Genomic DNA, 14,100 nt, shown 5'->3' with positions numbered 1-14,100 from the left:
GAGCATTCCCAGCACGGACCTGCTGCAGCCACGCATTGCTCAGGCAGTTGTGCGATGATGTTGGCTGCATGCACCCGGCATGGCCTCTGTGCTGTCACCCCTCCCAGGCAGGTGGACCGAGTGGGCCAGGCAGGCGTCCCCTGCGTGACATCATTGCATTGCAGGCTTGTTCTGGCTCTCTTGATGGCCACCACAGCTGCCTTTCAGGTCGTCTTCTGCCCTGTGGCTTGCAGCAGAGGTGAGTGGAGCACCTGCTGCTCCCTGCTCTGCCAGTGGATGTGGTTTGTGAGGTATCTGGACCCACTCAAGAGGCTTTTTCAGTGCTCCCAGCCCTGCCAGGGCAGGTCCCTGGGTGGCCTCACAGCAGCGAGGAGTGGAGAGACGGCAGGAGTGACCTGCTTTCCTCCCTGCGGGGATGCTCTGCAGGCGGGGATGGGTGCGTGGGCTGCTCTTGGGCTTCCCAGTGAGATGACATAAGCTCTTCAGGCGACGATCCTCTTTGCCCTGGGACTGGGAGCAACGTGCCTCCTGTTGCAAGGGGTGTTTCAGGGACCGAGCCGTCCCTAGAGCCAGGCTGAGCGCCCTGTGGGCAGGACGGCTGCTGGCCAGGCTGCACCCCCCGTGCTGGGGCAGCACAAAGCTGAGTGAGTGCCTTTGAAGGGCCCTGCACTGCTCTTGGACAGGATCTGAGCAGCCATTGTGCAAAGCAAAACAAACCCTTCCTATCGTGTCAGCGGCTCAGAGGGTGGCTCTGCTTCCAGCTGCGGGGCTGAAGAGTGAGCGCGGCCCTGCCAGAGCCCGCTGATAACCATCTCCCTTTGCAAAAGAGTTCAAGTCCCCGCTCCTGCTCCCAGAGGGTGATGTCACTTTATCGGCACTTGAAGGCTCCTGATAAAGGGATCAGTCTAACTCCAACGGCATCCCCACCAGGGCTGCAAACACAATGCACGGGGCTCAGCCAAAGCGAGTGTGGCCGGGCCCCCCCATGCTCTTTCGCCTTCGGGAGGGTCGCGGCTGCCTGGACCCCGCACGATGCAGCGCCGGGGCTGGGAACAATAGTGGCCGTGGCATTGCTGCAGGCAGGGTGGACGATTACCAAAAATCATGTGCTTACCCCAGCTGCGACAGAGGCAATTTGTCAAAGTCCCATTTTCCTTTCCCTGATAAGATAGGGCTCATGGAGTACAATAATGCCTTCCTGAGATACAAATGTGGCTCTTCTACCCGGCACACACGCAGGGGAAGCTAATTTTGGTCTTGCTGGGCTGGCAGAGGCAGAGGACACCTCTGCCTGTGCCGGCGCCGTGGTCCTAGGGGCAGAGTGACTCTCGAGCCCTGAGGACCAGGACAGCCCCAGGAGCAGCAGGGTCACACTGGTTCCCTGCCGGCACTCCTGGAAGGTGCCACGGCTGCAGAAGGAGCTGTTGCCACTGGCTTTGTGATACGGAGCCGATACAATGCAGCACGATGCTGCAGTCCTGCCGACACCCGCTAAACCCTGCCTGAGGCTGGGGCAGGCAGCACCATCAGTGCTCCCCCTTACCTGTGCAGGCACTCAACACACGTCGCTGCACCCTCCCACCCTCCTCCCTCCCGTGCTTTGGGCATTATCCTATCCTAAAGGTGGCACCGTGGTGCGAGGCCAGTGTTCGTGCCCTGGCCAAGGAAAGCTGCCTGTTCCCAGCTGCCTGCACCATGGCTTGCTGGCCGAGCACAGGCAGGATGGCGACCTCGGGTGCCTGCAGCAAGCCGGTCCCTCCGCAGGCAGCTCCAGTGCCACCACAACCTCAAGAAGAGAGCAGTAAATGGCATCACTGACAGAGGCAGACTTTATCAAACCCCCAGCCTCCCTGGGAACCAGACCTTTTTAATAATATATATAATATTTGTGGGTGCTGGATCTGGCCTTCCTCAGGAGGGTAGTGAGTAGCACACCCCTCCGGCAGAGCCGACATTTCCATTTTGGCATATTGCTTGGGATGCACTTTCTGCACAGTTTGAAATCTGAGCATAATACTATCTTCATGAACCACATTCACCAGTCTGATAATGTGACCTGACAAAAGGTCAATGGAAAAGTTAATATAATTTATTGGCTGATTTAAAAAAAAAAATCTAATCATCTGTTTTTCCTTTTTCCTGACCCCCCACCCGCACCCAGCGCCCTGCTGACTTTTTCCAGCCATTTCCAAAACAATGGCCAGGGTGGGAATGCTCTGAGCGGGCGCAGCTTTGGAGGAGGCTTTTCCTGAGGGGCTGCAGCCACATCCGTCTGCCTGGGCTCCCCCTCCTCGAGAGGTGAGCAGGGGATGCCGTGGTCACCAGCCTGGCCAGGGACAGGGCCGGCACCAGGTCAGGTTTGGGCAGACATAGCGGTTTCAGTAGGTTTTCTGGGTGTCCTCTGCACCACGGGGTGACTTGAGCTCACCTGCTTTGGGCCTGAAGGGGGACATTAATCTCTGCTGGTTTTGTAGCTGTGGACAGGAGGGAAGGAGAGTCCAGCCAGGTCCCTGGGTGTCAGGCACAGCTGCTGGAACAGTGTGGTCTTGGATGAAGGCATCAAGGGCCCCAAGAAGGTCCTCTCCATGGACACAGCCCTTTGGGGAGGTCTCCATCAGCACAGGAAGGTCTCCGTCTCCATCAGCACAGGAAGGTCTCCATCTCCATCAGGAAGGCTGCAGGCAGCCCCGGTGCAGTGCACAGGCATGAGCACACGGGTGCATTCCTTCACACGCACGTGTGAGCCAGTGGGACGTTGTCGTGGTGTCAGCTGGGACAGAGTTAACCTTCTTGCTAGCGGCTGGTATAGTGCTATGTTTTGGGTTTGAGGTGAGAAATGCTTTTGATAGCACACTGGTGTTTTTTAGTTGTTGATAAACCCACAAGGCCTTTTCTGCCCCTCACACCATCCCACCAGCAAGCAGGGTAGGAGAGCAGAAGAAGCTGGGAGGGGACACAGCTGGGACAGCTGACCCCAACTGAGCAAAGGGATATTCCATACCACGTGAAGTCATGCTCAGCCTATAAAGCTGTGTGAAGAAGGAAGAGGGGAGACATTTGGAGTGACGGTGTTTGTCTATCCAAGTAACCGTTGTGCGTGACGGAGCCCTGCTGTCCTGGAGATGGCTGAACACCTCCCTGCTAATGGGAAGCAGTGAATGAATTCCTTGTTTTGTTTGCTTGTGTGCGCGGCTTTTGCTCTACCTGTTAAACTGACTTTATCTCAACCCACGAGACTTTTTCTCACTTTTACTCTTCTGATTCTCTTGCTCACCCAAACTGGGGGGAGTGAGCGAGTGGCTATACAGTTCTAGCTGCCAGCTGGGGTTAAACTAGGATAGACGTGCTGTCACGCAAGGTCCCCTCTTCCTTGCACAGTCCTCCCTCCAGGTTTCCCAGCCACCAAGAGCGTGCTGTGGCTCGCTCAGCCTGGGGCAGGGGGTTGAAAACTGCTTCACCCCATAGCTACAAGCAACCACTTGTCTCCTGGCACCCTGGAGCCTGCAATGTCTGCAGAGCCCAAGAGATGTCTGGAACAAGCAAGCAGGCAGATGGTTGTCAGGGCATGACCTGTCCTGAGGAGGCAGATGAGCTTGCTTCATTAGGGTGGAGCTGCAAAAGCAATTAGTCATTTCTTATGCTAATACCTTACAGATGCAAAAGAAAGGACCCCAGAGGGCAAGGGATGGTGGAGAGGATCCAGCTGCTTCTTGTTCAGTATTAGCTGCTGTTTAGAAGTGGTGGCTTTGGAGCTGCCAACCTGCTGAGCTGAGTGAAGGAGGGGTAGGGAAAACCATCTTCTGGCATGGGCTGGGGGAAGGAGAAAGCCTGGAGCTGCCCATCTCTGTTAGGCTGCAGCACTGGCCATGGAAAACCCCTGTCTCCTGGCAGCAAGTGACTGTCCTTCACGGCTTCTTTGCAGCACTGTCTCCAGGCCTGGCTGCTGCTGAGGAAAGGCTGGAGAGATGGAGGGAGCCTGAGCAGTGCGGCTTGGAAAGCAGGGGGCAAAGGGACAGCAGGTAACTTCTAAAGTCTGTACTTCCAGAAAAGCAAAATGAGCCTCAAACATGATCTTGTTGCTTGTCTTCCTAAGGCTTTCTGCCTGCCCTAGGAACAGCTTTTCAGTGTCTCGTGGGTGAGTTGATGTCCTCTGGCTCTTGCACAAGGTGTTTGCACACCAGCACTTTTAGCTCCAGCTGGTGCCGGGCCACATGGGGCTGGGCACACTGGTTCCAAGGGCAGCGATGCCACCAGTCTGCAGGGCGGTCAGGGAGCCACTTAGGTGGCACAGGGCATTGCAGAAGCACAGCTTCTCAGACCGTAACAAACTTGTGGGCTTTGCCCATTTAGTTGAAATAACAGAGATGAAAAAGTTATTAATGAAGATGACTGACAGTGGGCTGAATGACCAGACAGCGTAACCTGTCTAGCCTCCTTCTCCAAGGTGCCATGCCAAGGAGAGGGGACGCACCGCTCTCTGAAAGCAGACACGGCCCAGCCTTACTTTGGAGAGCATAAAGCAGAAGAAAGACTTCCCGGCCCTCCGCTTTGTTGTGACAGCACCGACTGCCGGTCTGCCGGGTGATTTCCCAGGAGGTGCTGTGAGAACAAGGTTGCATAAGTCACTTCAGCAATAACTCTGCTTGCTCAGCCTTGGACCACGCTGTTAAAATCGTGTCTCCAGGCACAGCACAGGTTAGGAGTTGTTCTTTAACCTGGCAGGACAGGGGCATCTTGGTTTGAGATCTGTGGTGAACCCCTGGAGCAGCTAGGGATGCCAAATGCCTCCCTTCTACCCCTCCTGCCCATGTTGCAGTCCCTGGTGAAGCAGCAGTAACAGGGAGGTTTATGTTTGATTCCCTGAGGGGAGGGTACACAAGCTGTCTCCTTATCCTGGGTTTCAGTGTGCTTCAGCTCTTTACTGCATGCTTGTCCACTCTGGCCCAGTTCCCCTCAGAGATGGAGGAGATGGTGGTCTGCATGGACCTTCAGCCTGGCCCGGGATGGCTGTAAGAGCTGCTGCTTCTCTGCAATTGATGTCACAGAACCACAGAATGGTTCAGGTTGGAAGGGACCTTGAAGATCATCTACTTCCAACCCCCTGCCATGGGCAGGGACACCTCCCACTAGACCAGGCTGCTCAAAGCCTCTTCCAGCCTGGCCTTGAACGCTTCCACGGATGGGGCATCCACAGCTTCTCTGGGCAACCTTTTCCAGTGTCTCACCACCCTCACAGTAAAGAATTTCTTCCTGATATCTAATCTAAATCTCCCCTCTTTCAGTTTGAAACCATTACTGCTCGTCCTGTCATAACACTCCCTGATAAAGAGTCCCTCCCCATCCTTGCTGTAGGCCCCCTTTAGGTACTGGAAGGGGCTATAAGGTCTCCCAGGAGCCTTCTCTTCTCCAGGCTGAACAACCCCAACTCTCTCAGCCTGTCCTCATAGCAGAGGTGCTCCAGTCCTCTGATCATCTTCATGGCCCTCCTCTGGACCCGCTCCTACAGGTCCATGTCCTTCCTGTGCTGAGGACTCCAAACGCAGTACTCCAGGTGGGGTCTCACGAGAGCAGAGTAGAAAGGCAGAATCGCCCCCTTTGACCTGCTGGCCACACTGCTGGGATGCAACCTAGGATGCGGTTAGCTTTCTGGGCTGCAAGTGTGCATTGCCAGCTCATATTGAGCTTCTCATCCACCAGCACCCCCAAGTCCTTCTCCTCAGGGCTGCTGTCAGTCCATTCTCTGCCCAACCTGTATTTGTGCTTGGGATTGCACAAAGACAGAAGGTGAAAGCAAGCATTGCACATGTTACAAAAATCGAATTCAGGGGTTTTTTTTTTTTGTTCAGTAGGGGAACTTGGCTATGATAAATATGTCTCGGAAGCTGGGAAACCAAACAGCAGTAGTTCAAAGACATTTTTCCAGTGTTGCAAAATTAAAGCTGCTCATCGCTCAAGCACGGCCCTTGTCGGGCTCAGTGTAATGGGGATCGCGTCCTCGCTTCCTGCTGAGGGTATGAAAGCAAGGCGCTAATTCACAGATCTTGAAGAATGCGCCAGTGGTATTTCAGCAGCTCTAATGCTCTGCAGCCTGTGAAGGCTGCACAGTAACTGAAAGGAAATATCTTTGTTTTTATTCACTTGGCTATATTCCTAATTCACTCTTTGATGCCATCAGCCTGAGATAATACGTTTTCAGAGATATGCCTGAAATTAAGGAAATGAGTCTGATTAAGTCCTTTAAACATACTTTGAGGGAGAAAGGTACAACAATAGAGGTATTAAAGACCCTATTTTCAAGCAATTCTAATATGAAATCAAAACATCGTGCTGCTAGATGGCGAGGCCCATTAGAGGTATGTGTGCGTTGTTCTGCTGGAGAGGATATCTCCTTCTCCAGCGAGGAAAGCTGCCAGAGAGCTTGAACCTGTCCTCAGTGCTGGGTGGGCAGTGAGAGGCAGATCGATTTCACAGTCCCCTTCCTTGGAGCCAAATAATAAATGCACAAGCACTTGCGCTTCGCCAATTGTACTCTGCGAGGTAAAAGCGATGGTTTCTCAAGAGTCCTGCATTTGAGGTTCACCTGCATATTTTTTCCTTTTAGGTCTGCTTAGATAGTTGCTTTATTTTTCTTAGCTTACCTGTAAATAGGTTATGTACTATTGCATTTATGCTGTCCGTTGGTGTGAGGCAAGCTCTTCCCATTTACAGGAATACATCCCAGTGAAGTCAGTAGTTTTGCAGGTACCTGCTGGGTGCCCGTGGCAATTTCTCCCTCTGGCTGGGACAACTGCTACCAAACTCACCCCTCCTGCACAGTGCAGCAGCCTTTGCTCTGGTCTTACCATCACCAGTGCTGATGTGGTGCCCAAGGGTTTCAGCCCAGCCCAGGGGCTGGATGTGACAAGACCTGTGCAAGTCAACAGGAGACCAGTGTCCTCGGTGGAGATGATCCATCAGCGAGCTTCTGGGTGTGCGCTGCATGGCAGGGTTAAGAATAATACAGTGGAGGCATGAAAGCAGGTAAAGGCGCTCTTATCTCACTTTTCTTTGGGTGTGATATGGGCTAGGCAAAGTCCGGCAGTCCTATTGACTGAAAGACTTCTGCGTTATTTAAAATAAAGAGAGGAGGGGGAAAAAGGACAAGTATCAAGAAAAAGGATGCGCCAAGTAGCGGCACAGTGATTCAGTTATGGCTTTATGGCAGCAGGGAGACAGGAGGGAAGAGGGGATGGTAACTTCTGGGGAGGGAAGCGTCTTCAAAGGTCCTGACAAGTAACCTGGAGGTAGGAGTGACTTCCTTTACTGCTTCTCGTGGCAGTCGTGGGGCTAGCGAGAGGAATTGGAAAGCACTTTCATTCCATTTACTATAAAAAGTGACTATTTAAGATCTTGTTCCAGCAAGTGGGGCAATGAATTCCCCTTTCACTCTGCCTGCTGCTGAAGGCATATGACTTATTAAATACGCTGCTGTTGTAATGGAAATAACTAGCCAGACTATTTTAAACCAAGAAGAACCGGATGTCTGGCGAAAGAGGGGAAAAAGGATTGAGTGGCACAAGAGAAAAGAGAGGTTTCATCTGTGACGATCTTGGGCACTTTGTACAATTTGCTCTTTAAGTTGTTTCACAAGCTCTTCCGGCAGAGGAGTGATAATAAATTGTTTAACAACTCGGGTTTGCCAAAGTAGTTAAAGGAGCTTTCAAATGAGACTTTTAAAGACTTGTGGCTTTCAACTGCATGTGTATCACCTTCTTCTTGAAGAGTGAAACTGTAATTGCAGATTGCTAACCAGGATTTCATGGGTCACTATATACCTGTCTGTGCATTCACGAGCTCTGGCACTTAGTTCAAGAGTCAGATGATCCTGTGCGGATCCTATGCCCACGTCTAAGAGCCCAGTGTGACAGCAGTGCCGTTGCTGTTGCCAACCTGCTGAACTTGAAAATCTCAGCTGGCAGAGCCTGCAAGCAACTGAGGTCAGGGAAAACAGATAGAGGTAGGAGGAGGAATGTCATGTCCATTCACAGCCAAGTCCTTCCCCTCTGTGACTTGGGGAAGGCATGGAGCCTTATCCACTTTCAGCCCCTTTTCTTATGAGGCTCTTCTTATTTGCCTGTAATCCTATAATGGGGATTAGAGAGAGTGGGCAGGGGACTTCATCCCCTAAGCATCTCACACCCTTGCCAGGAAAGTCAAACAAAGAGGGCCAGAGGTGTCCCTGGGCAGGGCTTGGTGGCCCAGGGCTAGCAGAGGTGTGCTTGCAGCCTCTGGGACCAGATGTGGCCAGCTGGGTGCCTGCGCACTGCGGAGGTGGGTCCCATACCTCCTCTGAGCTAAGGCACATATTTATACAGCCCTACCAGAAAAGACAGGGTGGAACACACTAATATATACACATTAAAGAGACTGAATAAATAAACAGTAGGTTTTGATTTATTTTCTCTGCTACTTGGATATCTTAGTTTTGGCACAGGACAGATTTCGTACACAAACGTGATCTCCAGATAGGTTCTTGTCCTGGCTGATTTAGAAATCATGTGCAAAGGAGAAAAACTTTGCAAATGTTCTTAAAGCAAAATTATATTTACGCTGTTTACCACCCGAGCTTGTGAAATCCTTGGCCCCTGTCAGCTGGGTAATATACAACAGGTAACAAAGCTGGTCTCTGCCCTGAAGGATTTACAGTTTGAGATGAGAGATAAGAATGGATACAGTCAGTCTGGGAAAGCACATAAAATGTGATTAGTCAGCCTGAGACTCACTAAATGCCATATACCTGATGAGCATTGTTCAGCACATCTGTGCCTCCGCGTGGGAGAGTACAGGGTTTGGTGGGGCAAAGCCGGACACGGAAGACAGCGTATGCCCTCGACACTGGGGAAAAGGTGGTGGGAGTGAGCAAATGAGAAAATTCAAGTGTAAAAAATGTTCTAGTCACAAAAAGTTGTAAAGGAGACAGTAAGTTTTATTGTGGGACCTCTACCCGGTTTGGGGGGAATATATGTAACTATGTCTCTTGCAATTTTATTATTTTTTTCCTTGTTTCTACCAGGTTGAACACTCTGCTTTAAAAGGGCTGAACGCCGTGCTTTCTAGGTGTGTGCCTAGAAAGAACTTGTGATGGCCCGTGACCTGTCCCTTCCCTAGAGAAGCTGCAGCCAGTGATGATGTGGGAGAACCAAGCTTGCCGGCCACCTTCGGCGGTACCGACTGGAGTGATGCTGAGAGAGCTGGAAAGCTGCTGAGAAACAGCTTAAGGAGATGGGTGGAGGTAACGTGCCAACCAGAAAATTAATCTCTGAATTAATAAAAGCCTGCATGGTTTGAGGTTTGTGAAGCAATAAACGAGTTCAAATTTGCCAGTGACAGAAAAAGAAAAGCAATTAGGTGTTAAGGGAAACCTAATAGGGATAAAGATAATACATTAGAATATGCGATGAGTTGAAAAATGTGATGAAAAATTAATCTTTAATTGAAAATGACTAAAGGAATTTTGATGAAGAACATAGAAATGTATTTATCAAAGCAAATCTTTTTACTCTTATTACTAATAGGGAATGACAGAATAAGAGTTGCTGTTTAATAGCACTAATAACTTCATAATATTTTTCCTTTGTGTCATACGGTAGGCTCTTCTTACCAATCAATGCTTAGTTAAAAGAAAAAATAATCTCGTCTTTGCCTTCTCATCATAGTCATGTTTCTGGGTCTGTATGGATGTCTGCTACTTCTGATTAGGTGTTTTGCCTCTGTTTTTCTATCAACATCCAGACCGAACAGTACCCGTTTCAATTTCCCTGCCTTCATATGACTCTATTGAGGGCACTGGCTGCCGCGTTTGCAAGGCTAAAGCAGTTATGAGCAAAAGTGAGCCCGAGGAAATACTTCAGCATGATCCGAATGGGAACTGGGGGAGTTCTTCACCAATCTGTTATTAGATGACTAAAATGCTCACAATTTTAATATCATCAAAGGAGACACTTCTGCTTTTAAAATGAAACAAAACTTCCCGCTCAAAAGGGGAAGTATAGGCAATAGTAAAGAATTACAGATAGGTGGAAATTGGGCAAGCTGATAGCAATGGGTAAATCAACAGTTTGGAAACAGGGGTAATGAATTGGGAAAATTTAGTGACAATATATACGACTGATCACGACCCTTTCCTTGAGGTACAAAGAAAATCCTAGCAGTGATTTAGATTGGATATTAGACAAAGACAATAGCACTTCAGTGGAAAAAAAAAAAGCTGAAATTATTCAGTAAATGTTTCTGTTCTTTATCTGGGAAATGGACAGAATGATGTCCCCAGATTTAACAGAGGTATTTTTGTCTCCCACGTGTGACCAGAGAGAATGAAAACCACTGGTCAATACCCATCTTTAAAACTAGGGCTGGAAAACTTGCACACAAAAGTATCTTTAAAATTGCCTGAGAAGCTCATCAAACACTTAGTACCGATTTCTCAGCAAATGCTGCATCACTGAATTCCCAGAGGATCAGGGAAAAGTAATGGTTGAGTCACCATGTAAAAAACAGTAACTGATGCGTCCCAGGCAATCAGGAACCGAAGCCTGGCTAGGCTGACACCAGCCTTCGGCAGAAGCGGGAAGGAGGTCGATGAAGGATGCAGTCAACACAGAATTAAACTGTGACAGTACTAGAGTTAACACATTAACAGAAAATAGATGGTTTTAATTTATTTCTCTTGAGTAGCGGAAGGCGACCATTCTGATTTGAGTCAGAGTAGCTCAGTGTTATGCTTATTCTGTGGGTGGCTGCCGAAAGGGGCAGTTTTGTTTCTCCTTTTCTTTTCCTCTCATTCCCTTAAAATAGTGGTCACGTGCCTGCCCGGTGAATCAGTTGAACTCACTGGGTCAACAGAAAATTATGCCTTTTCTTTTCTTTTTATTACTGGCAGAGTTTCCTGCTGTTTTCCCGCGCCAGGCTGACTCACCCTGGGGCTCTGGGGTCACCGGGATGCCGAGAGCACTGCCAGGGCCATGGGGTGCTTTGACAGACGGATTCACGTAGCCCCTCTTCAGTCACTGCTGGGGCTGCAAGTGATGAGAGGTAGCAGTCAACAGCTCCCTTAATCTGCAAGGGAGGAGAACGATTGGAAAAAAAATAGTACCAAGTGAAAACAAACATAGACCCTGTTGTGGTTTACAGACCCCCAAATGGTTTACAGTGCTCTTCGAAATCTTTAACTGAGGTGTCTGAAAACGTAACCTGTCATCCACCTGAGGGTACGTTTAGTGAATTCATACAGGTGTCCCTTTTCAACCTTACAATATTATCTTTATACGTTACCTGGAAGTATTGAAAATGATTGGGGCCTGGAGGGAGCCCCTCAGAGCACAGTGCTCTCCAGGGCGTGCAGGGGGATGCTCATCTCTCACGGGGGACTTCCACGAGCCCTTCCCCACCACCATGTAACATATGGAGTGGTCACGTACAGTGCCAGAGCAGCAGCCTGCTCCCCCGGGCGCCGCAGCTGTGTCAAGCCCACCATGGCGTGAATGGCTGTGCTGGACGGGGTCAGTTCCCCCAGCTGTCCCGGTACCCCTGCGGTGCCGCTCCGCATCCCACCGCAGTGCGGATGGGGGTGACGGGAGGAGCTGGCCCTGGCCCCACAGGGATATCTGCCCTGTGGCTTTCAGGGCAACGTCCAGCTCTGGTGCCTGCAGGACACCCCGCAGACAGCACGTGTGGCCGGGGACCCCCAAGACCCCGCTCCCTCCCTGGAGCGAGGCCCAGCACGCACCGCCATCCCTGGCTGGACCCTCGGCACTGCCTGCGGGTCCCTAGGGAGCCCCAGGCCTGCTCCTGTATGGCCCCCACCCCTGCCCGAACCACCCCCCCGAGACCCCTGTCCTGCCCCACAGAGCCCCACACGGCCACGTCCACCCCTGCCATGTCTGGCCACAGAAACGTGTCCCCCCCAGCCATGTCCCCCGTAGCCATGTCCCCTCCAGACATGTCCCCCACACCTGTCCCCTATAGCCGTGTCTACCCACAGCCATGTACCCCCCAGCCATGTCCTCCCCCAGTGTCCCCCCAGTCATGTCCCCCACAGCTATGTCCCCTATAGCCGTGTCCCCCCAATCCGAGGCCCCCCAGCCGTGTCCCCCATAACTAAGCCCCACCCGCGTCTCTCCCCTGACCTCAGCTGACCCCGCCCCTCCCCAAGCCCCGCCCCCTCCTCCGCGAGGCCCCGCCCCCGCCGACCCCACCCCGCCCCGCAGCCGCGCGGCACCCCGTCTTCCGGCGGCGGGGGGGGCGACGTCACTTCCGCGCCCCTCCCTGCCCCCGCCCAGCGCGGCCGGCGCGTGCAGCCGGTTGGCGGCGGATCCGGTCGCGCCTCACGAGGCAGCCGCGGTCGCGCCGCCGGGCGGGCGGGGTGGGGCGGGGGAGAGCCGGTCCCGCTCCGGTCCCGCGCCCGCCCCGCCGCCATGGGGCTCAGCTGAGGGCGCCGCCGGTGAGTGGGTCCACGGGGCGGCGGGCCCGGCGCGGCAGGTGAGGGAGGGGCCGCGGGCCGGGCCAGGCCGGGCCGGGCCTCCAGCGGCCCCCTCAGGCGCGGTGCGGCCGCTTGCAGTGCCCTTCAGCCGCGCCGGCCTCTCCTCCGCCCGCGGGGAGGACGGGCCGGGCGCGGGGGTCGTGGCGGGGCCGCTGCTGTGAGTGGCGGCCCGTCGCCCTCCCCGGAGCCGGTCCCGCCGCCCGGGGAAGGGGCGGGCGTGCGGCCGTGAGCGTGTGCGCAGCCCGCGCCGTCCTGGGGTCCGCCGGTCTCCGGACACGTGCGGCGCCGTCCCACCGGCCCGGGGGTTCCCGCAGCGCCCGTCTCCCCCTCCCCACCTCTTCCCCCGGGGCCGCCCTGGGCTTTCGGTGGCATCATCAGCGGCTCGGGGAGAAGTCCCGCAGAGCTTCTCCCGCCTGGCTTTCGGTTCTCTTGCCGCACACCGGCACATGGAGCGTGTCGCTGCTCGGGCACACGTCACTTAACTTCGTAGCGTTGGGGTCGGTGGCGTGGGAGACATTCGTGCTGGTGTGACGGAGGGAAACCGTCCCAGCAGAGCACGAGACCGGGTCTCGATGCGTCTCATCCATTTTTCAGCAGATGAGTCAGTGCGTTGTGCTGCTGTTGACAAAGGTTATAGAGTCCTCTTCCATCAGCCGGGCTGCGGAGATGGTGATCCCAGACTGCACGCACCTCTGACAGCCGCTGCCCCCTCCCAAAGAGGGGCCTGCGTGTGCTTGTTCAGGGATAAACAACTGCTAGGTGAAGTAAACACCGAGAATTGTTTTATTAATTCATTTATTAAAAACTGCGTTGATACTTAAGGTGAAGAGGAAGAACTTGAGAATCTGCAGCCTTGGCTCTAAAAGCTTGCTCCTGCCACTACTGCTCTGACGTGCCCGCTGGGATCTGTGTATCCCTGCAGGTGCGGTGGTTGGAGGAGGCTTTTGGAGCCCTGCAAGAAGCTGTTGTCTCCCTCAGCTGAGATAGCGTAGCCTCTAGCAGTGGGAGATGGTTAACTCTAAACTGTTCCAGCATGAGTGCTGCACTGACTGACCGCTTCCTCTTCATCTGAGCTTGCTGAGAATTTTGTTCCACTTTTAGAATTCATTAGTGTGTTTTCTTTGCTGTATGCACTTGCTAGAACTGTATGGTATTTTCTTAGCTAGGGCAATTAAGCTTAAGTTTCATTTAGCCTATTCATTCCCCTGACTGTAATTTTTTTTTTTTCTTTTATTGTAGGTGACTCGGCCATTGTATGTATGAGATTTGTCCACACACTGGCTCTTCAGACAGGTTAGCTATATTTTTCTGCCATCAGTTCCATCATATCTGAAAGAGTTGCTACTTTTATTCAAGTAAAACTGACTTTTATACAACACTGTGTTATCTCCTGTAGAATACTAATTTTCTTAAACCTGTGGAGAAACATCTTTCTTTTGGCATTATTTAAATATACTCTATGGTATAAGTCAAGCCTTCATAAACTTAGTGTCCATATAGCAGTGTCAGTGGTGACAGCAATAGATCTTGACTGGATTTTCACTGAGGAAATGTTTGTCTTGGTATGCAGCGGGACAGTAAGG

General features: G+C 52.4%; 1 protein-coding gene across 2 annotated transcripts in view; it reads left to right on the top strand.

The window, feature by feature from the left end:
* Positions 1-12,292: 12,292 nt before the first annotated feature.
* ATP13A3 (ATPase 13A3) overlaps positions 12,293-14,100 on the top strand; it is a 61,428-nt gene continuing 59,620 nt past the window's right edge. For both annotated transcript variants that reach the window (XM_063337996.1, XM_063337995.1), the window contains exons 1-2: positions 12,293-12,478; positions 13,757-13,810. In XM_063337996.1, the coding sequence (XP_063194066.1) occupies positions 13,773-13,810 (38 nt within the window). In that variant the 5' untranslated portion in view covers positions 12,293-12,478; positions 13,757-13,772. The remainder of the gene's footprint in view (positions 12,479-13,756; positions 13,811-14,100) is intronic.

The sequence above is a fragment of the Chroicocephalus ridibundus genome, chromosome 6 (assembly GCF_963924245.1).
Source record: "Chroicocephalus ridibundus chromosome 6, bChrRid1.1, whole genome shotgun sequence".
NCBI lineage: Eukaryota > Metazoa > Chordata > Aves > Charadriiformes > Laridae > Chroicocephalus > Chroicocephalus ridibundus.
Note: the sequence above shows the minus strand (reverse complement) of the source record. Positions and strands in the feature narration are given on the sequence as shown.